Source organism: Leptodactylus fuscus, chromosome 7 (genome assembly GCF_031893055.1).
Source record: "Leptodactylus fuscus isolate aLepFus1 chromosome 7, aLepFus1.hap2, whole genome shotgun sequence".
NCBI lineage: Eukaryota > Metazoa > Chordata > Amphibia > Anura > Leptodactylidae > Leptodactylus > Leptodactylus fuscus.
Window position 1 is genome coordinate 63,323,360 of NC_134271.1, and position 25,070 is coordinate 63,348,429.

A 25,070-nucleotide genomic window follows, 5' to 3' on the forward strand; every position below is an offset into this window, starting at 1 on the left:
CGACCTATCCTTCAAGTCACACGTTCAAACCCTCAACACCTCCTGCCGCCTCCAACTCAAAAACATCCACCGAATCCGCTCCTTCCTCACCCCTGAAACTACTAAGATGCTCGTCCAGGCCCTCATAATCTCCCGCTTAGACTACTGCAACACCCTTCTCCATGGACTCCCAGCAAACACCCTCACCCCCCCTCCAGTCCACCTTAAACTGTGCTGCTCATTTAATTCACCTCTCCCCCCCATCTTCATCGGCTGCTCCCCTCTGCCAGTCCCTCCACTGGCTACCCATAGCCCAGCTAATTGAATTCAAGCTACTAACGCTAACATACAAAGCCACCCACAACCTGTCCCCTCCATATATCTCTGAACTAATCTCCCGCTACCTGCCCACACGTAACCTCAGATCCTCCAATGACCTCCTACTCCACTCTGCTCTCATCCGCTCCTCATACAACCGCCTCCAAGATTTCTTCCATGCATCCCCCATACTCTGGAACTCCCTACCAAGACACATAAGACTGATCCCCACAATCACAGGCTTCAAGAAGGCCCTGAAGACTCACCTATTCAGGAAGGCCTACAACCTCCAATAACACTATCACCGCACCACCATCTGTACAGTCTCCCCCTCTCCTTCTGTCTCTACCCCCTTCCCCCATAGATTGTAAGCCCTCGCGGACAGAGCCCTCTACCCCACTGTGCCAGTCGGTCATTGTTAGTATTATATCTATCTGTATAATTTGTGTATGTATGTAACCCCCAAATGTAAAGCACAATGGAATTAATGGTGCTATATAAATAAACAACAACAACAACAACAACAACAACAATAATAATAATAATAATAGGTTGTCTCAATCTCATTTTCATTTGTGTTGTGTGAACACTCTTGTAGGGTCTTCCCATTACTGTAGATTAAAAATGCATGGAAAGAATGTTCCAATTGTTCTCTTTTTATTTGTAGTTTGGGGAACGGTAAAGGGACTAGCTTGGCCATAGTTGACTCATCTCTGTATGTGTTGACATCTATGTTTGCCTCTGCTGTATGGGTCATGGTCAACAAAATGTTTTCTATATATTTTACTTATTAAATAAAATAATTTTTAAAAATTCTGGTTTTCATGTTTTCAGGAACCATCGTAATGACAATGCTGGCATTCGATGCGGATGACCCTACAACGGACAATGCCGTCCTCCGCTACAACATTCTTAAGCAGACACCTGATAAACCATCACCAAACATGTTCTACATAGACCCGGAAAAGGGTGACATTGTCACTGTAGTATCTCCAACTCTGCTAGACCGCGAAGTGAGTAACATATTTATTGACTTCTCACAAGAGTTATTGTTTAGAATTTGCCTTACAAATGAGAAAAGAAAAAGATGGCATTCCCATCATAATGTATTCAGTGTGAGAGATTGATGGTGTAATTGCATTAATTAAGATTTCCATTAAGATGAATTTGTGAATCAGCACCTACCGGCATCTGCAAATGAAATCAGTCATATGGCAAAATGGATCTGATTCACTTCAACTTGGTATCGTAAATCACTGTCAGGACTGGTACTATGAGAAACTGACTACAAACCTGTTGTTTAGAAGTAGTATGGCCAGAGTGTTTTTTCTGCAGTCACTTCCTAAACATTACATAGGTCTAAGTGTCATAGAGGTCGGTCATCCCATTTCTACAGAGCTAATGCAGTGTGGATCGCACTGGCTGTCCTGAGATTAGAGAAAGAGTATTTTCTTGCCAGAAACAGTGACACACTTGTCCACAGGTAGTATCTACTATTGCAAATTAGCCCCCTTCATATGAATATTGTAAAACCAGACACAAACTATGGACAGAATCTCAGACAACACCTTTTAGTCCACTATAGCTCTCACAAGTAGCAACCAAATTAATGGAAGTCTAACACCACCAAAATCTCTTCTAAACCAATGATACGCTGTTGTAGAGGCTGTTTCTTTGTGTAGTGATTTTCTGTGTCAAAGTTCAATTTCAGAGGTTTTAATTTTTATGCAAATTACCTTTCCAGGCTACTTTTAGCATGGCTGTGAGAGCCACCTAGTGCCACACCCTAACATAAAGGGCAATAGGTCCAAATATACAGTGACCACGATGGCTGCTCTGGGTAACTAACTGCTTATTTGCATACAGTTGCTAAGTTTATGTTTTTAGCAATAACATTGTACTTTGACATAAAAAATGTATGTCTACTATGTCACTATAATCGCCCCTACAACAGCATATAATGTGCTTAGTGTAGACTGGTCAGGATAGACTCCCTTTAAATGGATGCTAAAACCTGAAAACCAAGAATAAAACCAAAACTATACATGATGTAGTTATGTTTGAAGGATTAATGGGTAAGCACCAGGAATCGGGATTTATAGGGGATACCTAGGACTTCAACAGTGATGTTTGATTAGTGAAGTTCAATTGCCAGGACCAATAATACCGGTTAGTGTAAGAGTCATGGTGCACCTCCACTTCATCATGTACATAGACACATCTCATGCCAATACAAATGTCTGTACGTGGAGCTGAAGTTTGTTCTATTCATAAACCTCTCTATCTATCTATCTATCTATCTATCTATCTATCTCTCATATGTATCTTCTACAGCATAATAATCTTCCATAGCTCTATTAGAGTTTCTACAGAATCTTTCTGCCAGTGGTTGCCAATAACAGGAACAAATGAAGGTGACTCACTTGTTCTGTATAGCAAGTGTCACCCATCACAGTAATGGCCTGCTGTTGTAACAATTAATGCCTACTTTTATTGTATCTCACAAATAAAGTCTAAGATACGGAACAAGTGTGCCACCCTCTCCGTTTCCTGATATGATATGAGGTCCCATTCCAATATGTGGAGTGCAAGATCCAGGCAAGCGTCATTGCTTTACGTTATACATATAAGCCTGCATTATATAGCTGTACAGGCCATAACTATTCCTATTATTGTGATCCTTTTTACCAGTGGTCTCCTGTTCTCACCCAAGCTCTTTTATTCATGCCTTTCTGCCAGTTTTTGCAGTTTTCTTCTGCTTATTTCACATTCATTTCCTCGGAGAGTAAACAGGAGAAGAAACATTTGGTAACACATTATTTCATGCTCTGTTGTTCAGAAGAGCAGATGAAAGCTGTACATTCTTTATTTTATTGAAAGTTTTAGACAAAGTATCAGCCTTACATAGGCTCACATGGACAAAGGAATTGAGCAAGTGTCCTGATTCCTGTCTGTCTGGTGCCTATTAGTTATTATGTAAATTTTATGTACAGTATATACTTTCTGTTCACCAACTGGGTTTGGTGCCCAGCAATGTTTCTGGTCCATGGTTCACACAAATGAATTTTTCTGCAGAATCTATTTTTTTCAAAACTCTTATAGATCTAGTGTCCACAACGGGTTATGCACCTAAAAACCACTATTGGCAAAGTTATACTGCCCATGAACTGCTCCCAAACCATAAGCATCATATTAGGAAAGGGATGGAACCATTAACCTCTTGGCATACAAACTTATTGGCAAAGGTTCTTATTTGCAGAAGGTCTATGATTGTATAGCATTCGTCCAATCAACGCTGGTTCTGCAGCAGGCTCTTCTTTGCTAGTTGGGAGAGCTGGCTGCTTGTGTTATGCAGGAGCTGAGGTTTTCTCATAGGAATGCATTGACCAGCATTGATTGGCCAAATGCTATACAGTGTACAGCATTCGGCCAATCAACGCTGGTTCTGCCGCAGGCTCATCTGTGAGGAGGCGGAGTCTAAGATCAGATCACAATGGAGACTGCTGTGGTCCAATCTTAGACTCCGCCTCCTCACAGACGAGCCTCCGGCAGAACTAGCGTTAATTGGCCGAATGCTGTATAGCATTCGGCCAATCAACGCTGGTCAAAGCATTTCTATGAGAAAAAGTCAGCTCCCGCGTAACCGCAAGCTGCCAGCTCTCCCAATTAGCAAAGAAGAGCCTGCTGCAGAACCAGTGTTGATTTGCCGAATACTATACACTCTATAGCCTTCGGCCAATCAATGCTGGTTCTGAATTGAATATTTACTGCGAATAGGAGTAGTATTCGAACGAATATGAGTATTTTGAATACCGTAGTATTCAATCGAATACCTACTCGATCGAATACTACTCGCTCATCTCTAATAATAATATTGAGATCTCATCATATGCATCTTTGACATGTTAGGAAAATTATTATTATTATTATTATTTTTTATGTAGATTGTGAGCCCCACATAGAGCTCACAATGTACATTTTTCCCTATCAGTATGTCTTTGGAATATGGGATGGAAATCCATGCAAACACGGAGAGAACATACAAACTCCTTGCAGATGGTTTTATGCCCTTGGTGGGATTTGAACACCGGGACTCCAGTGCTGCAAGGCTGCAGTGCTAACCACTGAGCCACCGTGTGGCCCCTTGTTAGGAAAATAATTTTGACAGGTCTGCCCCTTTAAATAAAGCCCATAATACACAAATCTAGTATTAATGCTTCGTAGAAACAGCAGTGCCATCTGTTTGACTGATAAAGCAGCAAATTGCCCCCGAGTCATAATTATATCAACAAGCCACGTACAGTGTGACATTGTATATTTATGCAGAGTAATGTCTGCCCGCCTAGCGGCCTATCCTAGGGAGCCAGGGGCTGATAGGCATCTAATGGAAGTAAATTAACATTTATGCAAATAACAGATTCTCCGCTGGCTCTGTGAAGCTGTCCTGAAGGGGGCGACCTGTTGTCCTTACTAATTAGACCTTAGCAGCACGTTCTTATGTTTAACACCAACCTACCAACGTACTGAGCAAATACAAGGCTTCAGGCCTTTCCCAGTAGAACTTGCAGCTGAAATTCACTTTCCACCTCAGAACTACATTGTTCTATAGATAAAACTTTCCATCCCAGCGGGTGAGTGAAATGAAATAGAAAACTCTGAATTGTTTCAGTTCTCTGCCCTGACGGATGGACAGAATGAGAACTCGGGTTCTGTTTCATTTTTCTTTTTTTGTGTTGTAATAAGCATCTTTAAGCAGTCAATACACTTATTACTTTACTCCATCTATATGCAAATGCTAAACCCTCTGCGCCTTCTCCTTTTTTAATGAAAAGATATTAATCTTTACAGTGAGCGATCTCGCATTTTATACCTACATTTTAACTTTGAAATATTCATATTTACTGGGATGGCAGATACTGCAAGGAGTGTTTTCTCTCATTTCTGTGCTTGCAGGTTTTTATTGTTAGGACCCCTGTTGGAATCTATAGAATTGTTCTGATTGTTGGCGTTAGACATGTGCAAGCACCTGGAACCTCTAAGTCTCTGTTCACATCTGCCTTGTAGCTCTCATTTCTAACACTGTGCCAGATCTGTTGTATAACAGATCTAAATGGCACCTAGGGGAACATCTTAACTTGTAACAGAGTCTGCCTGAGTTCTATCAAAGTTTCCATTCACTTTGATAGTAAGAATAGCAGTGTATGCTGGGCTTTTTTTTACTGTCAAAGGGGACAGAACTGCTGAAGAAGGCTTCATACAGAACCCGAGTGGAAGTGTGAACATAGCTTTAGTGATTTATGTAAACCATGGTGTAAATGCACTTTGTATGATACTAGAGGGGCATATTTCTTGCGTCCATTTGGGTCTCAGTTATAATCTACACTAGTCTGTTTTTCCATTCAGATCAGACAGGATTCATCCATTTCTTCATGGCTTTTAAGATCACCTACTTTCCTGTGGCAGAGGAACATGGAAGGGCTATTCAGGAAAGACAGACATTGAATCCTCCCTGTAGACCTGTCATCACTGAATGTACATTAAACTGGGATTGTAATTCTCAGCTGTCATAGTCACGCAAATTTCTCCTGATATGAAGGGTTGAGAGCCATTCCAAGCTCAGCCTATGACTCAGGTACACTTGGAGGTATAATGGCTTGGGTATTAGCCAAATTGTCTTCCAACACATCAGTCTTGTTCTTTACTAGAGATGAGCGAACACTAAAATGTCCGAGGTTCGAAATCCGATTCGAACAGCCGCACACTGTTCGACTGTTCGAACGGATTTCGAACCCCATTATAGTCTATGGGAGGAAATGCTCGTTTCAGGGGTACGCAAAATTCAATAAAATCATACTTACCAAGTCCACAAGTGACAGTCGGGCTGGATTCTGCTTGAAGCTTTCTCCCGGCGCAGGGTCCCCGCGTCTTCTTCCAGGTGGAATTCACTCTGCCTAGCCATCCGGCCTAGGCAGAGCCGACTGTGCATGCGCAGTTGGCTCTGCCCAGGCCCGACGCCTGAGCAGAGCCGACTGCGCATGCGCGTGTATGCGCGTGCATGCCCGCGCATGCGCAGTCGGCTCTGCCTAGGCCGGATGCCTAGGCAGAGTGAATTCCACCCGGAAGAAGACGCGTGGACGCAGCGCGGAGAAGATTTCGGAAAGGTAGCATTCTGCCAATCAACGCTGGTTCTGCATCGAACCTTAAACCATACCTCCCAACCGTCCCGATTTCCGCGGGACAGTCACGATTTGGGTGACATGTCCCGCGGTCCCGATTGGAGGGAGGTATGTCCCGATTTCAACTCAGATTTGCGTCCAGAGGACGCAGATCTGAGTTGAACACATATGCGGCTGAAGCAAGGAGCTGACACAGGTCAGCTCCTCGCTTCGCCGCTGCCCGCCTCTCTCCCTGACACACGCGGCTGAAGCTGCTCGCGTGCTCGCTTCGCCGCTGCGTCTCTCTCTCTCGCTGACACATGCGGCTGAAGCGAGGAGCTGACCTGTGTCAGCTCCTCGCTTCGCCGCTGCCGCCGGCTCCTGGCTTGTAGACGCGATGTACAAGCCAGGAGTCGGCGGCAGCAGCGAAGCGAGGAGCTGACACAGGTCAGCTCCTCGCTTCAGCCGCATGTGTCAGCGAGAGAGAGAGACGCAGCGGCGAAGCGAGCAAGCGAGCCGCTTCAGCCGCGTGTGTCAGGGAGAGAGGCGGGCAGCGGCGAAGCGAGGAGCTGACCTGTGTCAGCTCCTTGCTTCAGCCGCATGTGTCGGCGAGAGAGGCGGGCAGAGAGCGGCGAGGGAGCGGAGGAGAAGGTAAGTTTAATGTGGAGGTGGAACATGAATCTGGGGGCAGATGAAGGAGAGGACGGCATGACACTGGGGGAAGAGATGGAGAGGACAGGAATCTGGGGGCAGAGATGGGGGACATGAATCTGGGGGCAGAGATGGAGGGACAGGAATCTGGGGGCAGAGATGGGGGGACATGAATCTGGGGGCAGAGATGGAGGGACATGAATCTGGGGGCAGAGATGGAGTGGACATGAAACTGGGGGCAGAGATGGGAGACATGAATCTGGGGGCAGAGATGGAGAGGACATGAATCTGAGGGCAGAGATGGGGGACATGAATCTGGGGGCAGAGATGTGGGGACATGAATCTGGGGGCAGAGATGGAGGGACATGAATCTGGGGGCAGAGATGTGGGACATGAATCTGGGGGCAGAGATGTGGGGACATGAATCTGGGGGCAGAGATGGAGGGACATGAATCTGGGGGCAGAGATGGAGGGACATGAAACTGGGGGCAGATGAAGGGTGTATATGAAACTGGGGGAGAGATAGAGGGGGGACATATAATTTACGGGTGACTGTAGGAGGATTATACTGTGTGCGGGCACATGGAAAATTAACGAGTGGGCGGGGTAAACACAAAAGTGGGCGTGGCTAAATTTGCCACACATTTTGTCCCTCTTTCAGTTCTTCAAAAGTTGGGAGGTATGCTTAAACTTCGAACAGCTAGTAGTGTTCGATCGAGTACGAGTATTTCGAATACCGTAGTATTCGATCGAATACCTACTCGATCGAACACTACTCGCTCATCTCTATTCTTTACACTTAACATCGTCATGGATCATGTATGGTATCTACATGGCACAGTTACATTATGAACATAAGCAACAGGCATTGATCCAAAACATATGTTACAGTATATCCTACCTGCTGATGCAGTGCACTTAGAACAGATATTATTAGGCTGACACTATTGGTCTTACAGTAAGTCTGACATTGTGGGGATTACTATGAGGCTGACCACTGGGCTGAAGGTGAAATCATGGACATTGCCATAACAATATGACATAACAATGGCAATATGGGCACAGATATGAGTAATATCAAGATTATATTGAGAGCATACCCACTCCTAATATAGGAATCAGAGAAAGGTTATGATATTTGTTTCTTCAGAGAGGAAAGTCCAGAATACTCCCTCCAGGGCCTTAAGCAACTATGTGACCCGCATATATATATTGAGTTCCTAAAAAGACAGCATTTTACAGTTGCTAAAAAGTGAATGGGACTCTAGCGGATCCCATCCACACATTGCAGAAAAATATGTGCAGTTGAAACGCTGCGATTTCCAAAACCATTTCTTTTTTGGAACTCTCAATTATACGTACAGAAATGCCAGTGGTTTCCCTATAGGTGTAATGGAAGCAGAAAGTCTGCAGAGGAAACCTCTACGGACTTTCTATGAAAAGCACAGCAGAAAAAGCTGCAATGCGTTTCCACCGTTTTCCCACTTGCTTTTTTTGCTGTGGCCCACTATGTGGGGCTTTAGCCTAAATCTATATTTTGGAGAAGTGACTCCATTTCACACTCACCACTGCAGAAAGGCTGGCATTGTCTCTGAGTACTCCCCTGCTTTGAATTCAGCTGGCACTACCAGACTCTCTTACATAATATTCTCAGTTCTCTGTTACAGTAAGTTTTTCTCATCCTGATCACAGAGCATTATCCTTCTCGTGTGCAATTTCTATTTGATATCAGCCATCAGCATACAAACAGTCTTCCCATTTCAGCGACATCATCATTCTGAAATGGACTCTGCGTTGATTCTTTGCAGCCATCATTCTAAGCTTTATCTCAGTTTGTATGTAAAGCAATTCATTATTTTCTAGCTATCCTATTACAGCAGGAGACTGACCATAATAGCAGACATATTCTTATTCAATTAATAGTGGTTGACGACTGGAGTAATGCATCATGACTGTAATGGCTTGTTGTACAGCGGAGCTTGCGGCTTCTTCCAGAAGTTGGACAATGAGTCATTCAAAAAACAGCATATAATCAAATCATAAAATCCACCATAGCTCCTGGGAAAATGGGATTATATTTATACAGAATTTTCCCAATTTAAATCTATTTTTCTAAACAATCCCTTCCATGGATAAGGTCGGTTTCAGAGTACCATAATACAGACACATCAGTCATAGCACCGGGCATTCGCCATACCCACACCCTGCCATCGGATCGCCACATTGTGTACCGTGATTCTTCACTCCACACAACGTTTTTCCACTGTTCAATCGTTCAATGTTTATGCTCCTTACACCAAGCCAGGCATTGGCATTGACCTGCGTAACGTGTGCTACCCAATCACCTGACCACATTTGAAGTCTGTGAGTTCCGCAAAGTGTCCCATTCTGCTCTCTCATGATGTCTAATGTCTACTGAGGTTGCTGATATGGAGCACCTGGCAGTAGGTGGCAGCGCAATGCACCTAATATGAAAAACGTATGTTTTTGGGGGTGTCTGAATACTTTTGATCACATACTGTATCTACATGAAAATCCCATCGATATCTATAGCATTGGCTCTCCCAACATGAATGCACTGGATACAGAATGTATTTAGCTTATTCCTTACTGCGCTCCACTCTTTTAGTCTCACAGAAAGCCACCATTGACCATGTTCTCCTCTTAATAAGCGTCTGGTTCTGTACAATTGGAACTGAAATAATTGGATGTTAGCAGCTGAATATAACATATTCATTACAGTCTGAATAATTACTACTGTAAGACATTTACACCTGTTCTCACACTGGAAACAATTCAGTTCTGGTGTCATAAAAAGGCAAATGATTAAGTAGATTAACTCTGGTGTCTGCTGAAAGAGCGACTCCTGATCTGTGTGCCTGAAGACCCAACAACTTTTTTGTTTTGTACATGATTATTTTCCTAATATTCAGGGTAATATCAAAAGACAAAGCCTTCTAATGCTCATCTGTATTTGTATCTGCACATATATCCCCTGAGCATTATTCTAAGTATAGATTTTATTCCTGATCTTCTTCACTATAGCAATGTGCAAGTCAGTGTAGCATATAGTATAGTCTATATATAGCTACAACTCTACTATACATTAACTATATAGGCCATGGGGCAGATACTGTAATAAAATGTACCAGGATTGAAGTCATTTGCACCATACTATTGGCATACATGATTGACACCTTTACAAATATTAGGGTAGATTTACGTAGCAAAATGTGCCAGAATTGTTGATTGGCACCAAACAATCAGGCCTGCTTTACCCATAGGTGCAAAAGTACAGCCGCACTGGGCCCTATTGCAGGGGCCCCCTCAGCCACCCCAGATCGAGCAGGACAGTCCCACATTTCGTGTGACATCCCGCTCTTCTGGGCAGCAGGCAGTGATTTCCACTATAGTATTCACCTAGAGGTTGAATACTATAATGAAGCACAGAGCTAATAGCTCCATGCTCCATTATTCAGCCTTCGGCTAATGTATGCAGCAGGGAAGCGCAATGAGCGCCGAGCCGCAAACATTACAGTCAGAGCCTGCAAGTCCACAGGTATGCAGTTCGGTGAGTATTATTATTATTAATTTTTAATGTTATATTGCTGGATGAGGGGTGCATGGAAAATTAAGTTATGGTGGGTATTGGGGGGACCACTTTCAAAAGTGTTCACAGTTACTGTCACAATCCAATACATTAAAATGGCCCTGTAAACAATAGTATAACATGCTGTGCATGTGCGATTTTGATACTTGATCAACTCTTTTATGACTTCGACAAAGAGGGGAGTTGCTTATCAGAAAAAGGAACATGGCCTCACAGTAAAGTTGCAAAACAGTGTACGTGCCAAGAATTTTTAAGCCAACCAATAATAGTCTAACAATATTGCAGAATTATATCAAACAGCCTCAGACACTTAGATAAAGCTGGTGTAGTCAAAGACGGCCTAGTCTGAATCTTAGAGGCTATTAATAAATTTACCCTATTTTCTAGATACTTCCTGTTTCTGCACGTTGTCTGACAAGTCAATACGCCCCAACAGATGTGGATAGGACTTGTCTTCCTGAGACAATCCCTTTAACTTTTATCCGTACCCCATATGAAGTTGCTTTATTTAGGATTAATGTTATACTTTATTAAAAAAATTCCTTGTATTAAATTCCATATCCAGTCTACAGATATAAATAGATACAGAAATGGTTAATTGTAACATTTCCTGATTTGTAATCATTTTGACTCTTTTTCTAATCATGGCTGCTTTATGGTGTCTGCATGTGGTCAGTAAGGGCCGCGCTTCCATCTGAACTGGTTTTGTACTTCTTCTTCCCACTCACAGTTCTTAAAATGTATCTCATTAGGATGGCATTCAGTATTTTACATTAACAACATGATTCAATTACCTTTTTCCTGTCGTGGTTGCTGATGGTATGCTGCTAAATGAAATGTTATATTATTACCAAGGAGCTTGTGTTTGATTGGAGCATAATATAATATTAATGAGAGAAGTCTGACAAACAATACACTTAATATCTTAGGGGCTGATTGATCAGACTCCAAATACATGAGCCCCAGACCTCTTTATTGCAGATATGTCAGGTTAAAGGTTTTCCCAATAAGAGGGGATATGGTAGGGGGTAACGATCAGTGCAGATTAATGATCAGGGGAACAGGAGACTTCTTCCCCTATTCTTAATGGACCAGTGGTCGGGCAGTACGCACACCGCTCTATTCATTTTAATGGCAGAGCTATTGCAGACACTGCCATTGAAATGCATGGAGTGGTGCATGTGTTACCTGACCACTGTTCCATTTAGAATGGGGGATGAAGGCTCCTGTTCCCCTGATCATTGATCTGCACTTATCTGCAAGTTATCCCCTGCCATATCCCCTCTTAGGGTCAGTACACATGGAGTTTTTTGGTGCTGATTTTGAATAGAGTTCTATTGGGAGGCTTTTTTTGGAGGCTGATTTTGAGGTGCACTGATCCTTAGTGGGAAAACCTTTAAGCCTTTTCATTCAGAACGTAAGATGAAAGTCTTACATTCTCCTTATCAGTGGGGGGTCTGAGGAACCAAACACCTACTGATCTCCCCTGCTTCCCCCACCCTATATGCAAGTAGTTGACAAGCAGCTGTGTGTAATGTACTGCGCATGCATACACAGCACCCTGTACTTGCATCATGGATACCATTCATTCGCCTACTGTATTTTGGACATATAGACATGGACATATTTACTGGTGGATCCAGAAGCAGATAAGCCTCTGTCCATTGAGCACAGAGGGGAGATTTATCATTAGGGGAATTTACCATGGAAGGAATTTGCCATGAGCGGGGGGAATTATAACGTCAGTTTTGATTAAATCTGCTTTGGCATGTTTTGCGGCAAATTTACCAAATTTGATAAATTTGGCATATTTTAACTTTTAACACAATCCCCTTATTGGAGTGCATTTCATAAATCTTGTATAGAGACAGTATGACATGCTAACCATTCCTACTTTCTCACTCTCACTTCAAAAGTGGAGTGAGTGACGTAAATGTATAAAATAAGCAAAATAAACTCAAAAAGTCACAAGGCTAACATTTTAAATACAGGGTTTAATAAACAATAACTCTTCAAAAAAATAATTTTGTCCATTAATTCTCCAAAAAGCAAAATTCTCCTAGGCTACGGCCCCATGTTGTGGAAACGTAGCTCTTTTTGTTGCAGATTTTGCTTCTTATTGGTTTTTTTTTAGCCAAAATCAAGAATGGCTACAAAAGGAATGGGAAACATAATGGAAGTTGTTATACTTCTACCTTTTGCTCAAACCTCTTCTGTCTTTCCATAAAAAACTAAAAAATTGCAACAAAAAAATCTGCTTTTTTTGCAATGTGGGGCATCGGCCTTAATGTGGTTTACTTGCAGAAGCATGCCTGACCATATGGTATGCTGTTACAAAACAAACATCATGAACAATTCTTAAGTACCACTAAGTGGGAGAATCTTTAATAAAACTTTTGACACTTTCTGCTTTGCAGAGTCTGAATTGAAACTTTGTGATGTTGTCTTTCAGAGTACAGCAAATAAATGATATTGCTCAGTGTTAGATGACAATTTGATTTATGCCACATCTACAGCTTGTTATTCATTTGTGATAGATACCTTGGTATTCACGTGTAACAGATTACTCTCGGCATGTCATTAGTTATATTCATGATGACAGAAGAATTGCTTTATGTACAGAATTAAAATATCACAAAACGCAGAAAAGCAAAATAATGCATAGATCTATTAGGAAAAGTCTTGAATATGTATTACAATTGACATTAATATGCTAAACCAGATGCTGGGAAGAAACATGTAGCTTTGGTTCCCTATGCATGACTATAACTCCCAAGATTTTGGCAGCATTTAAATGTAGCTTATGACCTACAGTATAAAAGCTGTGGGACCTCTTGGGCAGACTAGTAACCTTAGGACCTTTATTGCCATTTAAAATGAGGTGTCAAAGAGTAAAAGAGTATTCATAACTTAGATATTTGTGAATATGCCTTAAATTTCTACCTTTGGGGTCCACACCTATATCCAAAAGAGGTTCCCCAACCTTTCAGTACCTCATAGAAGTAGACAGAGCGAGGGCATGCTCGGTTGTGGATCTGCTGTAAATGTCTAAGATGGAAATATTCATTTAAAGCGGTTGCAATGACCTATCTCTTTATATTGATATATTTTTACCATTAGAAGTACATTAAACATTGCTGTATCTTACATGGAGTTTCCATTGATTTCATCAGGCAGTATGGAATGCATTACTCCTGTTTTATGGTGGCTTCAAGGATAGACACCATGCATTAAACAGTGAGCTTTACTATGTAGAAGTGATGAATAATAACCAATAATATACAGTATAAGTAGCCACTTAACTTTCTCCCCGTCTTAAAGATATCAAGGCAATTCAATGATGTTATTGAAAATAGTAGATGTCTTAACTTCAGATGATCTATCTATTGCCCCAGATGGGGACTTTTTTTTAAGAATCAAGCAAGTGTCCCTATATATTGCAGTTTTACACTTAATATCACAGACTAACAATACTAAGGCTCCAAGTGATCCCTTAGCTCTTAATAATCATTTATAACAATGCATTATTGTTAAGAACGTTGCTTCATGCGCAGCAGTACCAGGATACTTTCCTGTAAAAAAGCTAAAGGAAATCTGAGAATGTATTATTTATTTTGAATCTTCGAACAATGAAGTGAGAAAATGAAACTGAACACCGCGTAAAGAACCTCATTTCTATATGGGAGAACCATCATGTGACATGGAGCTAACCAAAGAAGACTACCCATATAAAAATGGACATATTGCCCAGTTTTTTTTGGAAAACGTTATCCTCAGCCATAAACAATGGCAAGAGGCAAGGATCAATAGTGCATGCTATTATAAGATACACTTGGATCTTCTTGGTTTTCCATTCACTGTGGCACAGACAGAAGACTCATCAGGGCTGGATAGAAAGATTCAATAAACATCTGTCATGTATATTTAAAAACACCATTACAGGGTTTTAATTATATTATCTGTGCGCCAGTCCTTTCCACCAGAGAATTAAAGTGGCACTTCAAGGGCTGGAAGAAATAAAACATGACATTGCTCATCTTCCTCCCATTCCTCAGCTAACATTTAAATTAATTTTCTTTTATCACAACAAAGTGTTTTAATTGGAAATTAGTTCTGATTGCGCGGACAATTTTCTTACAAGAATCTTTGATATAAAAACAAGAGATGTGGTGTGGAAGACATTAAAGAGTGACTTGTTTATTTCTTCCTTGTAGATATTGGACTGGGATTGGCCCAATGTATCTGTTGATCTGTGCGTAGACTTACATTTACTTATCGCCCACCTTATAAAGACCACCACTATTGTCTGTGGGCTGTGCTGCATATTCACATGAATAAGGATTAGCTGCAAAACCAGACACAGCCCAGAGACCAGAGTGGAGAAAGGAAAAACTTAAAAAACTCCTTAAAGTCTAGGGATCTTATATTAATAATAGAATAGCTTAGACTGAGACATCATGGCAGCATGGTGGCTCAGTGGTTGCTAGTTAGCACTTATGCCTTTCAACACTTGGTTGAATCAAAGACATCAGCAACTTTGTATGTTATTGCCATGTTTGTGTGGGTTTCCTCCCACACTCCAAAGATATACTGATATTAGGGAATTTAGATTGTGACACAGTGACTGACACTGTAGAGCGCTGAGGGATATGTTCCAAGTAAGAGTAATGACTAAATAATATATTAATTCCCCTAGCTTGTCTCAATAATAACAATGTAAACAATCCTGACAAATTCGACTTGTGGCAACCTGGAAAGGAGTGGGATTTATGCAGACACAGTCTGATATTGGTGTTCATAGACAGTTTGAGGTATTCCCAACTTTCCTGTTCACCAACTAGTAGGTTGTGTGCTCTGTTCACTTCCTGGTTTTCTCGGTAAATTGGTGGGGTTTTACTTGCTATCTCACAGACAAAGCCAGTTCTGCTTAGCTCTCTTCATAGCAGTACATGTTTGCAGTCAGCAGTGGCGTAACTACCGCCATAGCAGCAGAGGCAGCTGCCACAGGGCCTGGGACATTAGGAGCCCGGTGACAGCCACTATCGCTGCTATCATTATACTCGGGGGTCTTTTTGGATCTTTTCGCAGGGCCGGCATTAGGGGGAGGGGGGCAAACTTGGCTATTGCCCAGGGATCCAGCACTTTCAGGGGCCCCCTGTTGGTGGAATACTTTCCCTATTAATATAGGGAAAGTATATGTCCAAAGCTGCAGCAATGGTTGAAACACAGGAGCCGATGCAGGAGCTGCAGGTCTGGCTCCACTCAGCGCTCTCAGGATGCTTTCTCTCCCCCCCCCCTTTCTCTGGCTGTCCTCTGCCCACCAATGAGAGGGCTGAGGAGAGCCCAGGAGGCGGGGCTGATCCCTTTACAGAAAATGGACACCTGCCGAGCTCCTGCCATCCTGCACACAAGAGAAGGAGCAGAAGAAGCTCCAGGAAAGTGAAACTAAAAAAAGAAAATACAGGTACACAGGACATAGTGGGGTTACTATGCTTAATAATATCAGGCATTTGGGGTGATTAGTTTTGTTTTAGTAACTCCATGTGCCTCATATTAATAGAAATTAACCCCATCATGTCCCTCACATTAACCCCTGTGTGCCTCACCATAAGAGTTACTAATATGTGAGACATATGGGGATAATAATAATGAAGATACTTAATTATTACCTCCATGTCTCTCACATATCAGTAACTCTTATGTGAGGTACACAAGAGTTAATGTGAGAGACATGATGGGGTTAACTGCTATTAATATGAGGCACATGGAGTTACTAAATTGTAATGCACATGACCAGACTTTTTATCCACAATTGTCCTAGTATAGCGGTCAGCGGGTGACGTGACAGTATTTAGTCCTGTAGGGGCCACTGAGGGACATAATACTGTGTGCAGGGGCCACTATGGGGCATAATAGAGCATGCAGGAATGCGTAGTAGGGGCTCGGTCGAGATCTTCGGTGTCGGGGGGGGGGGGCATGTCAAAAGTTCGCCATGGGGCCCCACCATTCCTAGTTATGCCACTGGCAGTCAGTAATGAAGGATGGTTGTAAATAAATTAGCACAGTAGTATAAAGATGCACAATATTAAGCTGATGTAGCAGAGTTGGATTTGTTAGGTGATGAGAATCCCAAACATACATGCTACAGGACCAAGAGTCAGCTTGCAATAAACTTATTTTTAGCTCTGTGTTTACATACAGAGGTAACAGACTCCCTGTCTCAGCCCTTATCATCAAAATTCAATTAGCTGACCTGATAACTGGAAGAGGGAGATAAACAGCTCAGAAATATCAGCTACTCCGAGCACTCAGTTCCACCTCCCTCCTGAGAGCAGTAAGCTATGTCACTTGTCCTGGGCGGAGAGATAAGATCATCCCCAGGTCCGTGGTTATGGAAGTAAAGCAGTGTAACCAATGAAGTGAATAATCTCAGATAGCAGCCAAATAAAGCAGTTTTGCTGAAGCAATGTATATAGGAAAAGTCTTAAATCTGCATAAGCTAGCAGTATAGATAGGATCGTTGAGATGGGACAACCCCTTTAAAGGTTATACAATGAAGGAAAAACAGGAGATCCTTATCTCCTCTTCACATTCAGCTCAACTGCAGTCAGGCTAACGGTAGGCATGACTAATGGTGAACTGCATTCCCATTCACTTCAGTGGCAGCACTAGAGCTAAAGCTGAGTTCTGTACTTACACTATTATTCATACCCACATTCAGTCAGGCTGAATGTAAGCATGGAAAAGTGACTCCCATTCTTGGATCAGTGGGGGTCTCAGCTATGGAGAGAGGATAAATATGCATAGAAAATAAAGAATTTTTGTGGCATACCCCTTTACATATCTGGATTTTTCCTATTAAAATATGAAGTATGGGATTTCATTTTGGTGGTAGCAAGTAACCAGAACTTTATGATTTAAAGGGAACCTGCCACATGAAAAATGCTGTGCAATCTGTAGGCAGCAGGTTAAACGACAGAAAAAAAGTGACCATCTTGAGGTATATGTGTGTGGGAAAAGATCCAGTACAACTTAATTCATCCTGTAACAGGAAGCATATTATGGACCCTTTTTGCTGACTTAGGGTGCATTCACACTACTGATACCCTGCCTGATTCTGAACGTTAAAATACGTTCAGAATCAGCGCGTATAAAGCAGTTCCCATTCATTTCAATGGGAGCCGGCATACGAGCTCTCCCCATTGAAATGAATGGGCTGCTTTTTACACTACGAGCACTCCCATTGAAGTGAATGGGAAGTGCTCGCGTGTACGGCTCGGAATGAGCAGAGCGAGCAGTACACGCGAGCACTTCCCATTCACTTCAATGGGAGTGCTCGTAGTGTAAAAAGCAGCCCATTCATTTCAATGGGGAGCGCTCGTATGCCGGCTCCCATAGAAATGAATGGGAACTGCTTTATACGCACTGATTCTGAATGTGTTTTAACGTTCAGAATCAGGCAGCGTATCAGTAGTGTGAATGCACCCTTAGGGTAGCCTCTAAGGCCTTTGACTAAGTATACTCCCAGGTATTCTTCCATTAACCCATGTATGTGGATATGGACTTTGCTTTGCGGAGCCTGCCAGCAGAGATACATACCTGGCAGATGGAACGGCATGTGTCCAAATACTGCAGATGGAAGAAAATGCATCCAAACATGGTAGACAGAAGGACATGAGTCCAAATTTGGCAGATGGGAGGATGTGTATCCAAACATGGCAAATAGAAAGACATATGTTTGAACATGACAAATGGAAGGTTGCACATCCAAACATGGCAAACAGAAGGAGGGACATTTGTCCAAATGTGGCAGACTAAAGGACTTGCATTCAAATATGGCAAACAGATCGAAGGAAATGCATCCAGACTAGGGTTGAGCGATCGGGATCGGAAAAGATCGGATTCCGATCAGCGATCGAGTAAATTTCACAATCGTGATCGGAATTCTGACCCGATCTTTTCCAGCGGGATCAAGGTCGGAGATTATTTCAAGATCGGCTCAACCCTCAAGTGACTTTTCCCATAGAGAAGCATTGAATAGGGTTGAGGATTGGGATCGGAAAAGATCGGATCCCGATCGGTGTTCGAGCAAATTTCACAATCGTGATCGGCTGGAAAATGATCGGAAATCGGATTTTGAAATCAATCCTGAAATCTCAAGATTGGCTCGACCCTAATCCAGACATAGATACAGTTAGAAAGAAAAATGCATCGACAGAATTGCAGACTCCACATCAGACAGAAACCTTTCTAGATATACAGTGAGAAGAACAACTTGCATGTGTCCAAACAACAGATCATGAAACAGACATCTGAAAATTGCTTAGCCAGGGTGTGGGTAAAGAAGCAGACTTACATACACACAGGCAGACAGGAAAGAGAAGCTTAGTAAGTAAGCACAATAAGGGGGAGTTCACACGGAGTAACGTGCCGCGTGATGTGGTGTGTGAGACAAAATCCCGGCCGCAAAATCCCAGCCGCAAAATAACGCTGCTTATACGATCCAGGCTCCCATTGAAATCAATGGGAGCGTATATGGCGCACGAAGTCTCACACGCCATATACGTGGCACGTTATTCCGTGTGAACTCCCACTAATCCTTAAAGAATTAGTAGTGCTCACCAAGGTAACTAGGCTCCTAGATCTCCTGGGAAAGGTAGTACATGAGCAAGCACAGGACTCCAGCATTACAATCCATTGGAATATTTGCTGCTTCTATGTTGAAAAAGGTTATTTTTATCAGTCATTGACAACCTTCTTTCTATGACTGTGCATGTCAGAGATAGTCGTCAATCGCTAATGGGACTGCTTACTTAGCTTAAAATTAATGTGATTTCCTGAAGATTGGAGATTGACCTTGGTAGTGAAATTACTGAAAACCCTCCTTAAAAAGAAGATACCAACTACAAACCTTCTTAGATTCAAAACATTATATTAACTGGGGGCAGATCATGTTAAACTAATCTTATTGATTTCTTGAACTATGCTCTGCTTTTGTATTGTACAACGTACTTAAAGCCTCCAATGAGAGTTCAGAACTAATTTCCTTCTGAATCTGGTCACCACCGGATCCATACCATTGCCATTTTGTCCTGTTCCTAATGAAGGCTCCCAGGCCTGTCGCGGTATTATAACTATCGAGGCGGGTCTATGAACAGCCTCAATAGCTTTGTATTGCAGTCTATGAGACATTCAATGAAAAGATTGTAGGGTCAAGCTCCCTAGGGGGCTGATAGAATACTTAAAAAAAAAAAAAAAAAAAAAAAAAAAAAAAAAAAAGAAGCTTCTAAACGTATATAAAAAAAAACAAAAACATTCAAGTCTCATTCTTTTCCTAGATTTGAAATAAAAATAAATAAGCAAACGTAGACAAATTATACATCCCTGCATATGAAAACTATAAAAAAAACCTACAAAAATATAAAAATAATTTTCCCAAATGGCGAATGCTGTAGAGGGAAAAAAAAAAGCAAAAGAGCAAAACTGTCATTTTTTTGCTGTTATACTTCCATAAAAATTTGAATAGTGTGATCAAAAAATAAAACATTCGCCAAAATGGTATAACTAAAAGTACATGGAAATATAAAAAAGTTAAAAGTGTAAACATATGGTGACTCCAAGAATTTTATTTTTTATTTATTTTTATTTATTTTTGCATTTTTGGATTTTTGTAAGAGCTTAAAAAAAAAATCTAAATTTGGTATCCCCAAAATATTACCGACCCATAGAATACAGGTGATATATAATTATGGCTGCACAATGATTGACGTAAAAACAAAGTCCGTAAAAAAATCGCACGAGCACAGTTTTTCTCCAATCCACCCCATTCAGAATTTTTTTCTCCAGCTTCCCATTACATTGTGTTAAAGGGGCTCTATCATTGGGAAAAGTCATTTTTAGCTAAGCACATACTTGCATAGCTTTTAGAAAGGCTATTCCACACATACCTTTGTATGTAAATCGCCTCAGTAGTTTTTATTCATATGCTAATTAACCTTCTCTGTGCATTGTCTGTGTGCTCCTAAGTGTGTGTACAGCACAGGCTGCTGCTGCTGATGACTCAGCTTCCTGCTTGCACACACGCTTGTAGCTAATTAGTAGAGATGAGCGAACGCCGTTCGATCGAATAGGTCGAATAGCCACCTTTTTTTCCTGCTTATCTTGCCTCCACATCTACACTGCTTTCCCCGCTATATATCACCCCTTTCCATGTTGGGTCGGTGGCCTCGTCATCCACCAACTCCTCTTTCAATTGCTCACTCTCCTCTTACTGCAAACCGCACATAACCACAGCTCGTCATCATCCCTGAGGCCGAGAAACGCCAGTTGAGGGTCCACAACCACAAAATTGGCAGGAAATTGCGATGTTCCAGTATTTGGGCATCAAGACACAGTCATCTGGTAGCTCCTGGGATTCGGAAAGTGGTCCAACAAAGGAAGAAACAGTAAAAGGACCCAAAAATAGATTCTGGGTGGGATGAGTCTGCTGGGAAGATTGAGCATGTTGGGAGGAAGGAGGGGCAGACTCTTGGGTATGAACATGACTGGAGGTAGTGGCTGACTGGCTGATGGAAAAGCAGCTTGAAGCATTATCCGCTAGCCATTGTAACACCTGTTCCTGGTGCTCGGGCCTGGTCTGTGTTGTACCCTGCACCCTGCTTAACACAGCTTTCATATCAGGAATTGTGATGAGCGCATGCTAATGTTTCTTTTGATTTAAAGTTATTTAAAGTTATTTTTCTGTCCATATTAATGTAGAGGAAAGAAGTTTTCAAATTATTTATCCACTTTCATAGAGGTTCTAGTGAGTTTGTAAAGTGTCCAGTGGAAAGGATGGGATAGGATTTCACATAAGTCTGCCACCCATGGGCACTCATGGTGCAGAAACTGAGGAAGCTGACTTTGATGAACCCTTGGGTTTTGGAGATGGAACTCCATCAAAGGTCTCTGCTACTCACACACCCTGCTCAACATATGGTATCTAGGGTTTCAGCGTGTGGTGACCTCGCACAACAGCCAATGCTTCAGGCAGATGTAGGCATTGCTGGAGTTTATTGAGGCTAGCAGCAGCTACTGTAGACTTGCCAAAGTGGGCGCACAAGTGCCGCACTTTAACCAGTAACTCGTGTAAATTGGGGTATGTTTTTAAAAACCGTTGCACCAATAAGTTGAAAATGTGGGCCAGGCATGGACCGTGTTGGAGGCTGGCAAGCTCCAGAGCCGCTACCAGGTTCTGGTCATTATCACACACGAAAAAATGCCTGGGCCCAGGTGCAGTGGCGAAAACCACATTGCCATATCATCCAGGATGGCATCCCTGGAGGCAGGGTGCTGTCTGTCCCCCAAGCTGATGAGCTTCAGCACAGCCTGCTGACGTCTCCCCACGCCAGTGTTGCAGCATTTCCAGCTCGTAGCTGGGGTCGATTTAACGGCAGAGGAGGAGGAGGGTGGTGTTTCAGCACTCCTGCCAGGAATATTGCGCGGGGAGACAAGGCAGGCCGCCACAGTTTGCGACTCGGTTCCAGCCTCAACTACATTCAGCCACTGTGCTGTGATTGAGATTTAGCATCCCTGGCCGCATGCACTTGTCCACACGTTGGTGGTCAAGTGGAATTTTGTACAACTTAGAGCAGAACTTATGGCCTGCCTGATGTTACAGGACACGTGCTGGTGCAAGGCTCAACTCACCCAAAGGGCAAAAAACTCTGCTGGTGCAAGTCTGAACTAAGTTAAAGGGCCTAAAACTCTGCTGGTAAGAGGCTGAAGTCACCTAAAGGGCCTCAATCTCTGCTGGTAGCTTAGCGTAAGGGCCTCTAACTTAATTTGGAAGGGCTCACGTTAAGGGCCAGAAAAGTGAATTTTGGAAGGTCTTACCACATCACACACACACATCCACAATGACAGTTCAGGGTGGGTACTGTTGGATTTCCCATTGCCTATTCCATCTGTGGTTGTCATGGGCAACATGATTTAAAGGGGTGCTTGGTAATGTTTCTTTAGCTTAAATGTTCGATTTCTGCCCATCCAATTGGGGAGGAAAGAAGGTTTCCAAGTATTTTTCCATTTCCATAGTGTTTTTTTTTTTGAGTGTGGAAAGTGTGTAGTTGATAGGCTGTGAGAGTGGGGTAAAACAGTGACTTGCGCTTGTTAGATGCCCCCAGACATGCTTTCCCGGCTGTCCCAGTTGCATTTCAGAGGTGTTGGCATCATTTCCTGAGGTGTCATAGTGGACTTGGTGACCCTCCTGAGTCGAATTGTGGGTTCCCCTGAAATGAAGCATTTTTCCCCATAGACTATAATGGGGTTCGATATTTGTTCGAATAGTCGAATATTGAGCGGCTATTCGAAATGAATAACGAATATCAAATATTTCACTATTCGCTCATCTCTACTAATTAGCATATGAATAAAAACGGGCTCATTCAAAAATTACTGAGGTGATTACCATACAAAAGGTAACTAAAGGCTATTCAAGTATGTGCTTAATTAAAAGTGACTTTTCCCAATGATAGAGCCCCTTTAAATATTAAATGGTACCACTATGAAGCACAATTTGCCCTGCAAACAACTAGTGTTCATATGGCTCTATGAACAGAAAAATAAAAAAGTGATGAGGTTTGGAAGACAAGGAGTCAAAAATAAAAATTGAAAAATGTCTGCAGCTGAAATGGGTTAAATATGGTAAGGTATAGATAAGGTAACAACAATGAGGGGGGAGAGATCAGATACAATGTCAGGAAATATTATTTCACTGAAAGAGTAGTTGAGACTTAAAACAAACTTCCAGCCTATGTAGTTGGACAATCTACAGTAAGTGAATCTAAGCATGCCTGGGATAAAGACACGTCTATCCTACGATAAAATCGAAATAATATAAGGGCAGACTAGAGGGACCATATGGTTTTTTTTCTTCCGTAATCTTCCATGTTCCTGTTTCTATATGGCAATCTTCTCAGCTCAGTCTGCTATATAATATGCTGCTTGAATATTAAACAGCATTTTACATGTCAAGTCCCTTTAACTCTGCCTATCAAGTGGATTTGTTAGGGTGCATTCAGACTACGTAATGCCGGGCGTGTATGAGAGCCGTACACGCCGGCATTACGGCAGACTGCCGAACACTTCCCATTCACTTCAATGGGAGCGCTCGTAACAGCGGCGTTTACGAGCGCTCCCATTGAAGTGAATGGGAAGTGTTCGGCAGTCTGCCGTAATGCCGGCGTGTACGGCTCTCATACACGCCCGGCGTTACGTAGTCTGAATGCACCCTCACTGTGTATCAGAAAATGGCGCCATGACTGAGATAAAGGTATGCTTGGAGATTAAACATCAGTATTAACCACATTGTGTTAACAGCCAATGGAGAATTTTGACCTGAATAAGTTATTTAAAAAAAACTCTTTGGAACTAGTGAGCTGTAAAAACCATATAGACTTCAATTATAATGTATTGAACGTTTCCCAGCTTGGTCTGCACAGTTTGGTGCAGTAATACATAGTGGAACATAACACCTTTGATCTCTCACATTTGCAGTACTGCCACGGTATACAATTTATTTTTACCTCTTTTGGAAGTTCTGGTACATGTATTAAAATCGAGTATAAAATGTAGAAATAATTTAGGCAGGTCACGGCCCTCCTGATCATGACATTGAAATCACTCAATCTCCTAAATGTATAGTGTGATTGATCTGAGTTAAGCTCCAGGGCGCTTTGCTTGGGGGCTGCCCTAATTCTACCGCTACATCTTCTTCCCTTTCATCTTGACCTTTTCCTTTTTCAATCGATACTTTTGTTTGTTCAATAAAGAGAATATCCCTTCTTTGAGCGCTTCACCCATGATTGCTCCTCTTTTACTTTTTACTGCAAATGGATTCCACAAGGTGACTGGTCACATTAAATATTTAGAGCAAATGCTAATGCCGCTTTTGTGCCATCTCTGAAATGTTAGTATAAACCCAAACAAAAACTTTCTGACACTACAAAGTGAGATGAAGAACATATGCCAACAAAACTTTTTAGTACCTAGAGTATTACATACAATACATAACCTATCTTCAGTGGCTTACACAAGGGGTCTCATTGCAAGGATCACATTGGATTGGGACAAATACTATTACTGCCTAAGGTGGTAGTTTTAGGATAAGTTCCCGAAGTTCGGCATAAGAGTAGAGATGAGCAAACAGTAAAATGTTCGAGGTTCGATATTCGTTTCGAGTAGCCCCTCAATATTCGACTACTCGAATCAAATATCGAACCCTATTATAGTCTATGGGGGGAAAATGCTCATTTCAGGGGTAGGCAACATTCGATCAAATTATACTTACCAAGTCCACGAGTGAGGGTCGGGCTGGATCC

At 42.2% G+C, this 25,070-nt stretch overlaps 1 protein-coding gene across 1 annotated transcript in view; it reads left to right on the forward strand.

Annotated features, from left to right (window-relative positions):
• Window positions 1-1,136: 1,136 nt before the first annotated feature.
• LOC142213643 (cadherin-13-like) overlaps window positions 1,137-25,070 on the forward strand; it is a 157,677-nt gene continuing 133,743 nt past the window's right edge. The window contains exon 1 of the mRNA XM_075282044.1: window positions 1,137-1,310. Coding sequence (XP_075138145.1) covers window positions 1,143-1,310 — 168 coding nt within the window. The 5' untranslated portion in view covers window positions 1,137-1,142. The remainder of the gene's footprint in view (window positions 1,311-25,070) is intronic.